The sequence below is a fragment of the Emys orbicularis genome, chromosome 5 (genome assembly GCF_028017835.1).
Source record: "Emys orbicularis isolate rEmyOrb1 chromosome 5, rEmyOrb1.hap1, whole genome shotgun sequence".
NCBI classification, from domain to species: domain Eukaryota; kingdom Metazoa; phylum Chordata; order Testudines; family Emydidae; genus Emys; species Emys orbicularis.
The window spans coordinates 57,937,674-57,953,750 of NC_088687.1; the positions used below are offsets into that span (position 1 = coordinate 57,937,674).

A 16,077-nucleotide genomic window follows, 5' to 3' on the forward strand; every position below is an offset into this window, starting at 1 on the left:
CTCCAATATTTGCAGGCCATTTTGTCTCCCACATACTCATCATTAAGCCAATTACACAAAAATAGCACCTTTCATCTGTCCTCATAAACTGATCCATCCAGCCCCTCCCAACCATTTTCATTGCTCTTCTTTGAACTATTTGTCAATATCTTTCCAGTAATGAGGTGCTAAGAAATTACCACAGTATTTCAGCTGTTATTGCACCAGAGCTCTAAAGACAGGACTATTTCCATTCTGATATGGAATATGATGCTTCTACATATCCAGCAAAAAAATGATTGTTTGTGTTTTGGTTGTGTCACATTGTAAATCCACATCTAATTTGCTGTCTGCCATTATTCCTGCTAAATCTCTTTCAGCATTACTGGCTTTGCAGGTTTCTCCCTCACAATATGTTTTAGTTTACTTTTTCTCCAAAAGTATATTAGACTGTATTTTTTCAAATTAAATCTCACTTGGCTGTTTTTGGTCCTTGTATCTAACCCCCTGTTGGCCTCTGTATTATTTCTCAGGCCTCGCTGCTGTTTGCAACTCCTCCCAATTTAGTATCATCTGCAAATTTCATTAATGTGCAGTTTTACTCCCTCTTCTGGATCATTAGAGACATCGAATACAACTAGACCTAATATTACTTCCTGACATAGGCTGCCAAAAACTTGCCCAAAACTCAATTATGGCCCTTCAGCCAGTTTTTACTGCATGTGACAGTGTTCCTATCCAAGCCAAATGGAAGTAATTTTGACTGTAAGGTTTAATAAGATACCTTACCAATGCTTGATTAAAACCCAAATATACATCACCCAAATTCTCTTGATCCACTAATTCTGTCAAGCTGTAAAAAAAAAATAAAAAATCAGTCACAGAGGTGGTTAGTGGTTTGTTGATTTGTTTTTTAATAAACCAAGGTTATTTATGAATCTCCATCATTGGGGATTTTTAAAAGCAGGTTGGACGAACACCTGTCAGGGATGGTCTAGATAATACTTAGTCCTGCCTTGAGTGCAGGGGACTGGACTAGATGACCTCTCGAGGTCCCTTCCAGTTCTATGATTTATTGTTAATTGTTTCATTTATCTATTGATGTTCAGTGTATTTTCCTCTTGCTGTTTGCTATACTTAAAAAAAAAAAATACAGGGAATAGAAGTTGGACTTATAAAACAGTAGTTGCCAGAACCACTCTTTTCTCAATTTCTTTTTCTTTTGGAAGATCAGCAGTACAATTGTACAGCCTTAAATAAGTCATTATTACTCAGTGAGAGGGTTGGGCACAGTACAACACCCCAACATGCAACTAGAATTGGAATCAGAGATGTCCTCCCACTTATCCTCAGTCTGCAATGGCTGCTCCTCCTCCTTCTCCCATTTCCACTAGGTGCAATGGGGTACCTGAATTAGCACCATTCACAGCCTATCGCAGCAATGTGAGCATCCGGTTTTCATTTTTGTGTCTGTTTTATAACTGATGCCCATTTTTGCTTATTCCACTAATGCAAGTGCAGGGTTAATTATAAGTAAAAATACATAATAAATAGTACTAATACTCTGCACATAAACAGTACCTTTAATATGAGGATTTCAAAGCACTGGATGATGTCCACATTACATCGTGCTTCTAGTTCAAGCCAGCAAAAATCAAACAAGAGCAATCATCATAAAGGAGGATTGAACACTATTCCCAGGATATAGAAAGGTTACAGTGAGACAACTGTAAATGGCTCCCAAGCAGATTTAACTTCTGTGGAATCTAAGCCTTGTGTGCCTTGTATATAATATGTGGTCCAAGGATTCTCTACTGCAGAGACCTGGCCTTCTCTCCCTAATGAAAAAAAAAAATCCCACCTTCTGAGGTTGAGAAGGCTTCCCAAGTGGCTGATTAACAGGAAGAGCTTCCTGAGGGTTCTGTGAGCTGCAGGAATCAAATTCAGAACACAGTCCAGCGGCACCGTTGTGCTGTTTCACAGAGAAAAAAGAGCCGACTTCTGAGAATGCAGTGGCACACCATAAAGCAGCTACACTTTGAAATTAACAAGTATGAATCTAGAATTCAGCACCTGTAGTGAACAGGCTTCCTGGCAAGTTCTTCTTCCAAGCAGCTAGCAAAAAAGCAAGTCCCAGAAGACTTTTGTTCCCCTTTTCACACTGCATGAAGTTACAATAAGGGGGAAAAAAGTACACATACAAGTATTTTTCAGTTTTCTGGACATTTTAAAATGTAAAAAAAAAAAAAATTAAAAGAAAAGAAAATACACACACCATCTGCTAAAACATAATAAAGTAGATTAATTCAGTCAATTGATTAGTTCCACACTGCTGGATTTCTTTATATAGTAATGAAATCATTGCTAAAAAAATCCATCATTATTAAAATAAAAAAAAAGTTGGTTCAGCCTACCAAAATTTGATTTGTAAGTTGCTGGTCATTCCCGTAATTAAATCTATGTCACAAATTTGCAAGAAAAATGGACACTATGACTAATGCATTTACTTGCTGCATGAGTCCTGTCAGCCTGTATAAAGCATTATGCCTGCTAAAACTGAGTAGATAAGAATTCCATACATTTTTATTAACTAACAAAGCTTTGTGTGTTTGTGGGAAGCTACATTTTTACATACACTTCCAATTAAAATCTAAATTTAAAATATAATTATAAAAAATAGTGGCCTTGATTTGACCAGCTAAGTTGCTGCCCTAAAAATAAAATGACATGGGTATTATGGAGTTTTCAAGCAATAAGAAGAAATTCTGTCCCCTTAAACAAAAATGGTTACATCCTGGGCCTTGTACCCATAAAGGTGCTACAAAGACAAGCATAAATGCTTGATCTATGTGAGGGAGATTTTTGTACTGATGGAGCATCAGAGTAGGGGCTATTCCCCACCCTGACACACTTCATCTAGGACACATGCCCTCATTTTCCCATAAACTGCAATACAGAAATAGTCCAGTACAGGCTAGTCCAAGACAGAGTCATAGGAGTTTCAACTCAGACTTTCATTTTCAGGCTGCCATTTTGCTCATTTACTCAGGGATCTGAATGTTCCAGGTGCCCTTATATTCCTAATTTTATGTCTCCTATTGCCACAGACCTCAGGATTCAGCCATAATTCTTTGGTCCAGGAGAATAGGTGACTGGTCCTTTGAAGCCTATCATAATCGATCCCAAATTGGCTGGAAGGGATCACCATTGAGTGACGCAAGGCAGTCCCTCATTTCAAGTGCTGAACAATACTACCCTCTACAGATTTCCAGCCCATTGGCTCAAGAGGAAGGGAGATGAAGAGGAAGAAGGAAGTGACTAACCAACCTAGTTTCTAACCTAGCAGTGCAGAGAATTGTATGAAGCCAATCTCTCCCTTCCCCATGCATATGGCATTACACTGTGACTGAAAAAAAAAAAAAAAAAGAACCAAATTCAGTTCTCATCTGAACAAGTGCATCTTCAATGAAGTCAAAGAAATTGCATGTGCACAAGGATGTATCTGGCCCAGTTTCTGGAAACAATTTTAAAGCCAAGAAGGAAGGTGACTGTCCTTTGCCGATGCTTCCAGATAAACAAATCTGAATAATCATCTGTATGGCAGGAGGGTAGAATACTGCAGGAACATAAAACAGAATACAGTTCCCCATGGTATTAACTCCCAAATCAGTTATTAGAAGTCACATGACAAGTTCCAAATCTACCAAGCTTCTTTATGTACTGGGTGCAAAAGCTAACCCAGAGAGATTAATTATGTTCACACAAATTTGCTCAGTCACTCTTCTAACAAATCTCAGACAGAGTTATCAGATGGGCTACACAGCCTTGCCATTTATTGGAATATTCCAGTAGGCACAACTGCAAATAACTGACTAGGTGCAACAAATCCAGTCAGACAAATCTACACATATTGTTTATTTCATCCAGATTTAAACTGAATTCTTTAGGTAAACCTAGAATAATTCAGTTAAGTTTTAAAATATTAGAAGAGCAGATTATCACATATGGTAGTCTGGTTTTAGCATTTAAAAATTACTAACTCTTTTCTAACATGACAACCTTCAGAAATGAAACAGAGGTGCTTAGATACCATGCGGAAGAGCTCAGTATAATAACCTAGATATATAGATGTTTGAACTCCTAGACTATGTCTACTGTAATCACCAACTTCTTTAGTTAAAAACGTGTCCTTTCCTTTTAGATGTTGGAGCAGCAGCCAGCAATGCTATTGAACTCAATGGCACTGCTACTGCAGTACATTTGCATGCTTTACAGTAGCAACCACTCTGATAACCAACCACTCTGTATTACTAAAATGCTATCAGATTTTATTAAAACCCCATCAAGCGGAAAACTTGAATCACTTATTATGCTCCACAATTATTGCAAACCAAACTGTTAAAATGAGAGGAGGAGATAATGATATTAACTTCCTAACTTAAAGCAATCCTCTGTGGCATGATTCTAAAATATTCTCATGGTCTGAAATTTATGTAAATTGAATTCATCTATCATTAGTTATTACCAGTCTAGCAACATAAAAAAAACAGTTTTCTGTAACAATTAGTTCTTTAAAACACTGTTTTAATTAGACCTGGGACATTATTAAACTAGCTATGAATATGTACAGTATCATTTTGCACATCCTGCTGCATGTAAATCTACAGGAATTTTTTGTGTGGGGAAATGGGAGGGAGGAAGGAAGTTGGTTTGGGACACTGTTTTTTAAACTTTCCTCCCCAACAAAAGTATCGCAAGCTACATGACCTAAAAACACGATGACCCATCAAAATAGCCTTTCAAATTCTATTATATGAATACCAGAAACTTGTTAATTCCCGCTGTAACACCCCTGTCTTCTTCCCTGCAGAAACTGCACAGAGTCCTCCAGGTGTACTCTCAGTGAAGATTTATTTCACCAATATCACCATAGTCTTTCATGCTTCCCCCATTTACAGTGCTTGCCAAGATTTAGGTCCTCTCAGCAGGATCTGAGGGGAACAGAGGTCTCCCTACCTTGAGCCTTCTCTGTGACTAGCCCCAGCTAGCCCTGTTCCTCTCTTCTCCCCTCTCTTGCACTTCCTTCCTGTGCCTCCTATCAGCCCTGTGCGGATGGGCCAATTGAGTTCATTACCCCCAATCAGCTTCTCCTGGGGCATGAATCAGCCTCTAAGTGATCAGGGTGCAGGCTCACCTACTCACTCCATGCCCTCTGTCTGTCTGTCTGTCTGTCTGACACACACACACACACACACACACACACACACACACACACACACACACACACACACCATTTTAACATCATTAAGTTGAGAACTTTCCTACAAACCAATGCTTTTCACCACAAACAGTTTATTTAGGAGAAAAACTTCCCAAAGTCCATGCACAATCCTCTTAGAGGAGTTAGAAGTCCAAGTAGCATAACCAAGAATATTACAATTACTCTTTCAAAATTAGAATTCTTCCAAACCCTTATAAGCAGCCTATATTTAGTCTAACGTGCATAGGCCCTGACTCCACAATGTACAGAGCATGCGGGCACACTGCTCCGCCATACAGAATCCCACTCACTTTGCTAGAGCTACATGTGGACACAGCAATCTGCCTACGTGGTACAAACCGCAGGATTGGAGCTACAGTGAGCCAAATTCTGCCCTTTATTCAGCTCTTCCAGATCTCCCAGCTTCACCTTTTACAAACATTATACCAATATGCCTTACAGTATTGTAGGTCTGTAAATACATCACTGTATATAGAAAACACACTGTCTGATACAGCTTTAGATATCTGTTTATATCTCAATTTCATGTTTGCACTTTAGAGGCATTTTGAGGTCAAGATTTTCAAAGCAGGAGCATAATTCTAGGTGCCCAAAGTCCATATTTAGGCACCAAGTCATCTGATTTTCAAAGGTGCTGAGCATTCAGTAGCTTCCATTGACTTTTCATAATTAGATTACTTATTTACATGCCTAATTATGGATTTTTGAAAATGTTAGTAGAAAGCATACATATTATGGACCAGATTCTGATCTCACACTGGAATAAATCAGGAGCAACTCCCTTGAAGGGAATAGATATACACCAGTATAAAATGGTGTGAGATTGAAATCCAGCTACATATGGCCCCACTTCTGCAAAAATCCTCACTTTAATAGGACTACTCACCTGCTTAAAATTAAATATGTGCATAAGTGTTTACAAGATCACAACCGATGCAGTTATATTATATATACAGCTTATACATGACTTATTATACATCATGCACACACACACTCCCCCCATAGAATCACATTTTCAAATGGTTACAGTACAATAAAATAAAATTTCAAATCTTTGTATGTATACATGCCTCACTAATAACCTCTGATTTAATTTACTTTTGAGGGAGTATTTTTACAATACATTTTATTTTTAAAATAATTTGGTACCATAGTTTGTCTTTAGTTAATTTTACAATAATTTTTTTAAGTAATCTGATTTCCTCTTCTATGGATTTATAAAAGAAGAACGTTCACCACATCTTTCCAGTATTGCACACAAGTATGAAATTAGGTGATCACACATTTAGGGAAATTCAAAAACATGATTAGAAATTCCTAGAACTAAATTCAAAACTAATACATTTGTGTCAATGAGGTAATATGAATACATATGAGGTCAGAATTTGGTCTAGCTTCTTTAACCAAGATTTGTTTAAAACATATTGGGAATTTGAGTCTAGAAATTCTAAATAATATTCTTTTAAAATGTTAAATTAGTCTGATAACACATTATATTATGGGTGACTTAGGGTTCAATCACACTCTCAATGATATCAATAGGCTACAAATGGCTTAAATGAGCCCTGAATTGGGCTCTCTGTGAACTCAAAGTTCTCACTGCAGTAGAGATGGGAACTGCAGGGAATTTAGGCCTTGCTGACCATTTTCTCTTACTTGACCAAAGAAAGTGAAGTGTGACTATTTAAAAGGTAATTTGACAAAAAGATTCCAAAACATGGTGCAGAGATTTTTTTTTTTTTAAGAGCAACATTACTAGAGCCCCACTAACCCATAAAAGGGGAGAAACATTTCGATGTTGACATTTTTAGATTTTACCTGTGTGTACATGTATACACTATATATAAACATACACAATACCTACATCTTTAGCTAACACTAAAACACATTCAACTATAAAAACATGGTACACAACTGCAAATCTCAGTATTACTATCACACTCTTTGCAGTATGTTTTTATATACATACGGTTATATATTTATATACATACACTATTCTAAAAATCTTTTTACATGCTTAATAAACAATTTCATGTCTGTAGTTCCGATTTCACCTACATATTTTATATTAATAGTTTTGCCTTTCATTCAGTTCACACATCAGATTAATTCTCTATTTGTGTAAGCAAGACTGGAACTGAAAACACCCACTTTAAAGCATTTACATATTTTAGAAAAAAAGTAAAGTAAAATCCATGATTAACTATACAACTCACGTAATCAGTCTCATCAGTTTATATATCATATTGTAAGAAAATAATCGAGTATGTCTCATTAAACAATACATCAATACAAAATATTTTTCCTTTCTTCATAAATACATTTATTTATTTAAAAAAACAAATTTGTTTGGCCTTCTTTTCAGTTAGTTTGCTGAAATTTTACAGACTAATATGCCCACAAATATCACTTTTTAAAAGGCACAGCTTGTTTGTTTCCTTGTTTCTAGCTACTACAGTCTGATCCTCAGGGACACAGAGAAGAGTGGCTTCGCTGACAGTAAAATATGCTAAACAAATGACATGTCACTGAGTAAATTAGCATCTCCTTTCGATCAGCCAGGTCATGTTTTCTTTTCAAAGTCCATGGCCCCTTGATAGAAAATAATGATTATCTAATAAACTTTCTTAGAAAAATCAGTGTATTGACACCCATCTCTGAAACATCTGCCTAATAATAGATTCTGTTAACCCATTAAGGAGAAAATTAAGAATACTTAAACATTTATTTACATTAATCAACGATTATTCATTCACTAATTTTCTTGTGACTCTGATTCAACGAAAAGAAATAGCAGTATTTCTAGTTAATTAAAGAAGGGGTGAAAGAAATACTAAAATTATTCAATTATTTACCAGCTTAACTAAATGACTAGCCAGCACCAACCATAATACAAAAAATACAATGTTATAGCACTAGGTGTAACCATTGCATTACTTACCAAAAAACTTCCAAAGGCTGAGTTAAATATAGCAGCTGCCTAGAGAGAGAGAGAAGAAAAGAAAATATCACTCACAATAAATATAGCCCTAGTGAAGAACAGAATGCTATTTCCCCTCCCAGCACGGCTTCGTACCCTCCAAATACACACACACCTGATTAAACAAAGTTAGCCATTGCTTATAAAAATTTCCAGTGTCCTGTAGCTAATGAGGACAGATGAGTTCCAGCTTATCAACTCATAAATAATGGGTTGTATAAAGCAAGATTGCCGCTGTATTTTATATCTTACAAACTTATAATGGGTACCAAAAGAATCCCCAACAGTATGAGACAGAATCTCGGTTTCACTGATTTTACTCTAATTCACTGACAAACATTTTACATTATTGACCTAGTCATTTAAAAAAAAAAAAAAACTTTTAAGGGGCCCAGGAGAGAAAGTTGGTTCTAATTTGTGTTGAACTAAAACAGACACAAGTTCATTTTAATAGCCCCCTTACTAATTTTTCAGTCCAGTATCTTAACTGGGCAAGTAACCTAAGAAGTTATGAACAATCACTTATTAACAGGCTCAGAAGTTTCTAAAAAATGAGCAATAAATTGCAAATAGAAATAATGTAGTAAAAACAGAATAATACAGTTAACTCTGAGGCCAAAATGTCCAAACATTATCTACAATTTAACAATCTTTGTAAACAACTGGTAATGACTGTAGAAGCCTTTTTGCTTACTAAATATCCAGGAAACATAAGATGGCAGTATTAGCTCCTAACCTTAAATCACTAAATTCCATGAAGTTAAAACTTAAATTATGAATAGCTTCCACAATTACCAGGAATGGAAAGAAACTCTTGTATGGCACCCAGTCTGATGATGAAAAGCCATGAGGCAAGTTATAAGGGAAGGAGAGGGGGGAGAACCTACCATTACATGACGATTCTAGAGCAGAGTCAAATTAATCAACGCTGACTTTTTCAGCCATAACAACAAGTGGACGCTAACGACTTTAGCAAGTTTGAATAAAGTCCAAATCCAGGCTAAAAGCTGTAGCTGAACCTGCCTTCTGCTCCATAAGAGGATGCAATGAGAATGAATGGGTAATGAGATCTTTGGCTCTAGAGAGCTCAGCTTTCTTATTCAAGTTCATAATTAATTCAAAGCTTTGATAATTTCATTAGATTCCTCCTCTGCTGGCCCTATCAATAAAAGATGGCACTGGACCGTAGCTCCTTGGTGGCCCAAACACAAAAACAAGTGCAAACTTTGCTTACTTGCTTACTAACAGGGACAATGGCATATGGTACTGCATGTTGCGGAGGGAGCATCTGAATAGATACAGCTAAATAAAACATTATAGTTGACAGTTGTAAACTATGGCACCATATTTTAACACCTCTTCCTCATCAGCATTCCTCTTTTGAACATAAAAAGGAGGCATAAGTCCAAATGGCTTTTCCTGCCAGACATCACAGTGAAAGCAAGAATAAGCACTGCTTGCTACTAATTCTTCAACAAGTGTGAATTAAATCATGCTTTTTAACCTATGTTTTGAAACTTTAAGATTGATATTTTCATATGAAAAGAGATATAGATGGCATATGTACAATGCACACATGTGCATACACACACATCATAACCACTGACTACATTACTGTAGATATCTTTTGCTTATAACCCCTCTAATTCCTATCACTATATTAAGAACTACAAATCCTTTCAGTATTTCTTGGAAACATGCCACTCTTCTGACTGTATGTATTTGACCAAGGAGCCCCCTTTTAATACATTCAGCCTCTGAACCTATGAAGGAGAATCTCAGCTTTCACTAGTTTCCCTTTTTTAAAAAAAAATGAAAAAGCAAACTTCTAGCCCTTTTTCTTGCAAAAATAGCCTTCAAAACATAAACTGATTGCCAGATTTGAAAGGAAGAAACAGCTGGGCTCTGCTTCTGCACCAGAAGGCTCAGAGGAAAAATAAAGGTCTCCCCCTTCCCACTTCCCATCATGTACACTGAAATGTAACCTTCTCACTTTACATAAAATGTGTATATTTCAAAAAATAATTTTAACAACTCTCCCCAGAATCCATAGGCTGGCCCAGCCCTCAATGGTGGGATCATGGACCAAAAAACTGCTCAGCCCAAAATACTAAGGCCCACTCCATTGCAGGATGCTCTGTGGCTAGAACTGAACCAGCCTCTACTCACCTGGGCAACTGCTACCTTGCAGGTGAGCCTGCTATGCCACAGTAGCTGGTGCAAGAGAAACACCCCTCCGGCATCACCCACTAGGAATCCCTGAACCCTCCTGTTGGGCACTCCCACAACCCATGAGGATGACAGGAGCTGGGGACAACTTATCGCTGTATTGAATAGGAGTCCTGCTGCCTACTTTTATGTCCACAAGCTCCTGCCCTGCCTGTTCCAGAGCCTGAAGAACTGGTTATAGGAGGGAATCTTGGAGCACTATTTCCATCCCAAAACCTCCATCACCACTCAAGGAAAACCTGCTTCCCGTCCTGACCAAGCCCCCTGAACTGACTACTCATACCAGCAGGGGAAAAGACACCCAACCCAAGAACCAAAAAGGGACCACTCCACAACTGACCTCCCAACAAATCACCAAAGGAGATTTGCTCCCCATCCAACCAACCACCGCACAGACAATGGCCACAGCATGACGGGCCTGCAACCACTTCTTACAGCAGTACACCCTCATAATAGCACCTGTGATGGCAAGTGGAACACCTGCCAGGCTGGAAAGCCCCCAGAGGAGCCTCCATGAAGAGATAGGGAGGAGAAAATACTGTAGGGAGAGGTGGGAGTGGAAGGACTGAAGGATTTGGGGTCAGAGGAGAAGAGTATGAAATCCATGTTTGTTCTGTTTTGTTTTAAAGGCTGTATCACCAATGGAAGGAAAATTTTTGAGGAAGTCCCTTGTTAAAATATTGGCAGCACCTCCCTACATTGGAAATGTTTTGATGCTGTCTTGATTAAGGGTGATCTTTTCAAATTCACCTAAGGGACATAGGCATTCTACTCCCATTGACTTGCAATGGATGCTGGGTTCCTGGATTCCTGGATGTAAGCAGGGCCGACTAGAGTGGGGGGAAGCCGGTACAAATTACCGGGGCCTGGCGGTCTGTAAGGGGGCCCAGGGCCCGGCTCCCCCCCTCCCCCCGTCGCCTTACCGGGGCCCAGCGGTCCGGAAGGGGGCCCGGGGCCCGGCTTACCTGGCTTCCCCCCGCTCTCGTCGGCCCTGTTTAGCCATTCCGCCTTTGCTGGGGGGCCTGAAAAATTTTTTTTACCGGGACCCGAACCTGCTCTCGGCGTCCCTGGATGTAAGTTAATGTATACTTTTCTATGGTAACCACTTTGACCAGGAATTTATTACATAAACATGTAATAGACTCTGCACCTACGAGGTCCTGACTGATGCGAAGTATTTACAAACTGACATGATCATTTCTTCAGTGATCTAAATGGTGATGACATGTATTTCCTATTCAAGGATAATAGAGTGGGTGTGCAACAGAGTATTTCAACAGGGACTCATTCTATTAAGATCAATTCTGCAGCAACCCCTGCAAATAATTTTTTTTTAAAGCACAAAGATTTGCTATTTTCAATTTTGTGTTTAAACTATATATTACAGTTCTGGTGGAAAACAGTAAAGCAGAAATTAATAGGCTCAACCCTGCAAACTCTGCAACTACATACCTGAGCAAAGACTACCCATGTGAATGAGAGTTTGCAGGATCAGATACAGAATGAAAATGCCTTAGCTCAGTGTGATGCAAAAATTAAGCAAATGAGTATAATTCAATCAATTGTTTTAAGGTGTAATTAAAAGTAGTTATATACTAAAACCCAATAGCTTAATAGTTTACATACCATCTACTGACCACCTAGTGACATAGCAGCACAAAAAATGCTGAAACTATATACTAAATAAAGCATTTGTGTTTGTTTAAAATAAGGAAATCTTTATGGAATATCAACTGACTGCAAATTCAAATAAAATTTGTCTGAAACAACTACTTCTAATGAATGGAAGTATTCAGAGTATAAAGAAGCATGACCTAGCAGCAGTCTGGAGATCTGTGTTTATTCTTGGCTCTGCCAAACACTTCCTGCACGACCCTGTGAAATTAACCATTTTGTGCCTCAATTTCTCCTTCTGTAAGGGAGAAATACCCTCACAAGCGTGTTGTCAAAATTAATTCATTGTTTGAAAAGCATTTTAAAATCCTTAGATGGATGGCAAATAAAGGTTAGTTTATTAGACACATGATACAGGTACAATATATTCACTGTCTGCTTCAAATGCTTCTTAGTTGTGATTGCAAAGATCAGGAATTAAATAGTTTAAAATGTTGACATTAAATTGCCATCCTTAGGTTTCAGAATTCATATCCCAAAGGAGATGGGTGTTCACAGCTTTATTAGTGCTATTGCTTCATCCTTGTAGATTAATGGAAAACAACACTGTTGGGTTTTTAAAAAGCTGCTTTGCCATTAAAAGGGCTAAAAGGATTTTTTTTTAAGGTAAGAACTTTGATTTTTAGAGCATAATTCTGTAGCAAGAGGTAGATTCTACAGCAAATTCTGCAGATGCATAATAATGAAATTCAAAGGCCCAAGCGGTCCATAACCAAGTGGGATTCAGCCCTAACAATTACATGTGGGCACTATGGGCCTCACAGTGCAAAGAGCAAAATGTGGTCCCAGCTCCCTAATTTAAGACATGACACAATGAAAGAGGTAACAGAATAGCTGGTAGAGGTTGGGGTAGAGGGGGAAGGGTTCCAGCAGTAATATTATGTGGTTACTCAGCAGAGGCTGAAGCACATTGTATGGTGGTGCAACCTTTACTTCTGTATTAATACAGTGGATGTTGTTGACCCATATTTTACAGGCTTTGCTGTAGAAGAGAATCTTAAGGAGAGATTTGAATGAGGTGAGCGTAGGGGGTTGGTAGCCCCGCTCAGGAAGGGAATTTTATCATAGAATCATAGAATATCAGGGTTGGAAGGGACCTCAGGAGGTCATCTAGTCCAACCCCCTGCTCAAAGCAGGACCAATTCCCAACTAAATCATCCCAGCCAGGGCTTTGTCAAGCCGGGCCTTAAAAACCTCCAAGGAAGGAGATTCCACCACCTCCCTAGGTAAAGCATTCCAGTGCTTCACCACCCTCCTAGTGAAATAGTGTTTCCTAATATCCAACCTAGACCTCCCCCACTGCAACTTGAGACCATTGCTCCTTGTTCTGTCATCTGCCACCACTGAGAACAGCCGAGCTCCATCCTCTTTGGAACCCCCCCTCAGGTAGTTGAAAGCAGCTATCAAATCCCCCCTCATTCTTCTCTTCTGGAGACTAAACAATCCCAGTTCCCTCGGCCTCACCTCATAAGTCATGTGCTCCAGACCCCTAATCATTTTTGTTGCACTCCGCTGGACTCTTTCCAATATTTCCACATCCTTCTTGTAGTGTGGAGCCCAAAACTGGACACAGTACTCCAGATAAGGCCTCACCAATGTCGAATAAAGGGGAACGATCACGTTCCTCGATCTGCTGGCAATGCCCCTACTTATACAGCCCAAAATGCCATTAGCCTTCTTGGCAACAAGAGCACACTGTTGACTCATATCCAGCTTCTTGTCCACTGTGACCCCTAGGTCCTTTTCTGCAGAACTGCTACCTAGCCATTCGATCCCTAGTCTGTAGCAGTGCATAGGATTATCTAGACATAGGGATCAACATGCAAAAAAGGCAAGGACATGGCAGTGGGAGAAGAAGATAAACAGGGCATCAAGACTGGTCTGAATGGGCTGGCAATATCCCCTTAACTTACCCCTTGTTTAAAAATAAAAACATCTTGAATCTATGATCTTTATGGTTACCATAGCTTAACTCTTAACCACTATTTCCACTAATAAAATGATATAATGTTGTAGAAAGCTGTTAGCTACAGGTCTCTTACTGCAAAAAGAATATAAATATACTTGATATGTTTAATCTATTTGTTGCTGTTCATAACTATTCATCTGAATTTAGACAGAAAAAAAATATATGTTCGAGTTCCAGGTTGTAAGTGCTAAATTGAATCAGGTGTCCTCTCCTCTTAAGAAAATTAAGTTGCTTTTGTGCAAGAGTGTTTTAATGAGAACAGAGCCTGCCGACATTGATAAATGGGAATGACACCAGAGAGAGCATGTAAGCAGGACAATATGTGCATGTTACAGTCTTACAGCCTATTTTTCACTGACTATCCTGAATGACTTCGCTGTTTCTTAAGGGGCCTATTAATCTAAAATTTAGTTATTACACAACATTTATTTGAACATATATTCTGTGGATGATGACAGTTAATAAAGGAAATCTTTTACAAGCTGTATTTTTACATATTGTTCCAACTACAGCTCCCCGTCATTCTATTGTGCTGATGGAATAACCCAGTTTTGATGCCGCTTTAAAAAAGGCACATATATTCAGATTCCTTTCTATGCATACAGGGACTCTTAAATTACTGTTAAAATGCATATAAAAATCCTGTTACAAAATGGCAAAAATAAAAAAAAGATGGTGCTAACTGCTCAACAAATCCTCCAGATGAACAAGTACCCCTCAAAGGCAAAGCAAATGCTTTTTAACATTTCAACATCTTTTTTTTTTTTTTAAATTAACAGAAGTCAGATTCTGCCTTGGAGATGCAGATACAATTCACATTCAATTCAATGGGAGCCGTACATGTGAACCTTAAAGCAGCATTTGGCCCCAAGTGTATAATTTCTTACTAGTAATTCTTGCAAAAGTACTTAGTCACAATAAGGCAAGCTTTGATGAAGACTACTTTTATATGAAGCCCCAAAAAATTAGGGAAAGAGACTTATTGTTTCAAAACTGACAATAAAAATATTGTATTACTGCCCACTTTGGGTAAAAGAATGGTATTACAAGGTTTTTCCCTAAACACGCATTCTCTCTAGCCTCCCCCTCCCACCAACTAAAAATGTCACAGGAGTTATTACTTTACATATTTAGACCCAGGACCATGCAACCCGTGGATTTCTGTAGCAGACCTGCACTGAATTCTGTGACAGCATTTCTTGATTACAAAAATGTTCAATAACTATCAGTTTTATACTAAAAAATGCAGTATAAAATACAAATGTAACAAGTGTATATTGCTTATTTGCATTGCAAGATGGGAATGCCACCCAGAGTATGCTGTCCTCCGAAACATCTTGACATTAATTGCAGAACATGAAGTTCTGTATGCTGAAGATTTGTTCTGCATTGGAAGAGACTGTTATCAACTACATATATATATGTCTGTGCTACTCCAGCCACAGGATGTGCGCTAAAATGGAGGGTTTTACAAAATTATGTATTGTTGCTAACCACATAGTTGTGTCCAAGGTCTTTGTGTAGAAACCATGCTTTTCCACTAATACAGATTCCCACACTGATAGTTCCATGTAATAATCACTGCCCTTTGGTAACAATGATATTCGTAGCAACAAAATATTCTGTTATAAACTAGCATGAAGACATCTATTTAGTTTTCCTGCTGCTTCTTTGAAAGTCTCCTTCAACTTCACCAACATCTTTGGCAATATTGAAAGAGGCACCTTCCTCTTCTTTAGTCAGCTACAGTTTTCTACTTGGAGCTGCTTGAGTGTTTCTAGATGGATCTGAAGTGTCTTTGTGGGGCTTATGATTTCAGTGGTGATTGGAAATGGAGACCGAAATCAGTCCAGAAAGGTGTGCAGACTGGAAAGGTTTTTCCCCAGATAGTGAAACCAGAAAATAAGTGAACAATAAACATTCAATTAGGTGCACCTTACGATCTTGTGATGATGTATACAGTGC

The 16,077-nt window shown here is 38.3% G+C and overlaps 1 protein-coding gene across 1 annotated transcript in view; it reads right to left on the reverse strand.

Moving 5' to 3' along the window:
* Positions 1-16,077, reverse strand: part of SLC10A7 (solute carrier family 10 member 7) — a 188,993-nt gene that overhangs the window by 118,197 nt on the left and 54,719 nt on the right. Inside the window, exon 5 of the mRNA XM_065405265.1 lies at positions 8,202-8,240. Within this exon, the coding sequence (XP_065261337.1) occupies positions 8,202-8,240 (39 nt within the window). The remainder of the gene's footprint in view (positions 1-8,201; positions 8,241-16,077) is intronic.